Raw genomic sequence first — 1,616 nt, 5'->3', positions numbered from 1 at the left:
GAAGGATAATCCTGGAAAAGCACAAGAATGGGACTAATCTGATGGCGCAATTTGTATTGAGGGAAGAAATTGAAATTATTAGTTTTTAAGAAGAAATACATCCCAAAGTTTATCAATTAAAGTGGAATTTCAGTTTTTTTCTTTTTTTTTTGGCAATTAAAAATTGGCGGAAATAAATATCAAATAGATAAACGCCTAAATTTAAGAAATCTTGAAAAAGAAAGTACAATGTGAACAGATAAAAGAAAAAGTACACAGAAAACTAAATACATTTTTCCAACTTATCGATTAGAATATCACTTTGTAACGTTGGCGGAAATGACAGCGATGACATTAAATATGACTGTGACTGCCTTTCATTAAGCAAAATAGCAATGGTTAAAGAATGCAACATCTTAGAGATTAATCTTTGCATATTAATAAATATTGCTTCATAGTTAGTGATGAAGTTAAGCTTGGCGCTAAAGTATAAGCACTAATAAAAACTTTTAGAAGATTAAGAACTTGAAAATTGTATATTACTGATTTAAAAAACTATATAGATTAATAATCAGGAATAGTATCTTTGGTGTAATTCAGGAATAGCAAACCGGAAAATAACCGTTAATGGATGTAAAAATTAGAACGGAATGATTACTCTTCGGTTACTTTTCTATTCATCCTGATTTTATGGGTCCAAATGATGATAAATAGGTAGTAGGAAGGGGAAAAGAGGAAAAGAAAAGGGGAAAAAAAAGGGACACTGATAGGATATGTATGGTAGCTCGGCGCAAATTGACATTTTGAAGATGAAATGTGCGAGATGGAACAAACAACAAGATTCGAAAATGATCATACATTATGATAAGCGAAGAGCATCACCATCACCATTACCAATCACCATACCACTACCGCCATTATCATCATCATCATCATTATCATCATCATCATCATCATCGTCCTCATCGTCATCTCATTTTACTAACACCAAAACCAATATCAACATTATTATCATTCCATGCTCATGTTTGTGAGGAATGGAGGACGGAAGCCATCTTTGCAACTCTAAATGAATCCTTGTGTGAATGGTTGATTGTCACCATACCATGGTGACAATTTATACATTGCATTTATAATGGTTGATGAGTGATTGCTCATGAATTAGATGACAAGTAACATTAAATGTCATTAGGAAAAGAGATGAAAGAGAGGGAGAAAGGTGAGAGAATACTTTTGATTATTGAGGTGTCAACAAGGTGTCATCTAAGAGGATAGATGCGCTTGTTGTTGTCATTGAATATTTCCAGTACCGAATAATTTCGAAGATAAAAGATGTCAACAAGATGCCATCTGAGAGGATAGATGCGCCTATTGCTAGCACTAGAATCTGCAATATTTCCAGTACCGATTTTGAACATTAAAATAGAGAAAATGAGGATATGTATGAGTTTGAAATGAAGTAAAGAAATGGCAAAATGAAGGAATAAAAGGAATATTTCCACTGATAAATGATAAGAATGTGATCAAATGATAAGAACGAATGTCTGTCTTAGTGTGTAATCAATAATGACGCAAATTAATATGCTGTGTTAATTATATAAAAGATAAGTATTATATGAAACCTTCTTTACTTTCAG

General features: G+C 32.2%; 2 protein-coding genes across 2 annotated transcripts; one reads left to right on the top strand and one right to left on the bottom strand.

The window, feature by feature from the left end:
• Nucleotides 1-752: 752 nt before the first annotated feature.
• On the top strand, nucleotides 753-1,013 carry LOAG_15402 (hypothetical protein; the record flags this gene model as incomplete). Its single annotated transcript, XM_003150893.2, has 1 exon — nucleotides 753-1,013. One exon carries the CDS (start codon nucleotides 753-755, stop codon nucleotides 1,011-1,013), a length of 261 nt encoding a protein of 86 aa, XP_003150941.2.
• A 203-nt stretch (nucleotides 1,014-1,216) lies between these two features.
• LOAG_18109 (hypothetical protein) lies at nucleotides 1,217-1,366 on the bottom strand (the record flags this gene model as incomplete). Its single annotated transcript, XM_020450777.1, has 1 exon — nucleotides 1,217-1,366. A coding segment is annotated over one exon (150 nt), but the record flags the coding sequence as incomplete, so codon positions are not given.
• Nucleotides 1,367-1,616: the final 250 nt, after the last annotated feature.

Source organism: Loa loa (genome assembly GCF_000183805.2).
Source record: "Loa loa unplaced genomic scaffold supercont3.197, whole genome shotgun sequence".
NCBI classification, from domain to species: Eukaryota; Metazoa; Nematoda; class Chromadorea; order Rhabditida; family Onchocercidae; genus Loa; species Loa loa.
Note: the sequence above shows the minus strand (reverse complement) of the source record. Positions and strands in the feature narration are given on the sequence as shown.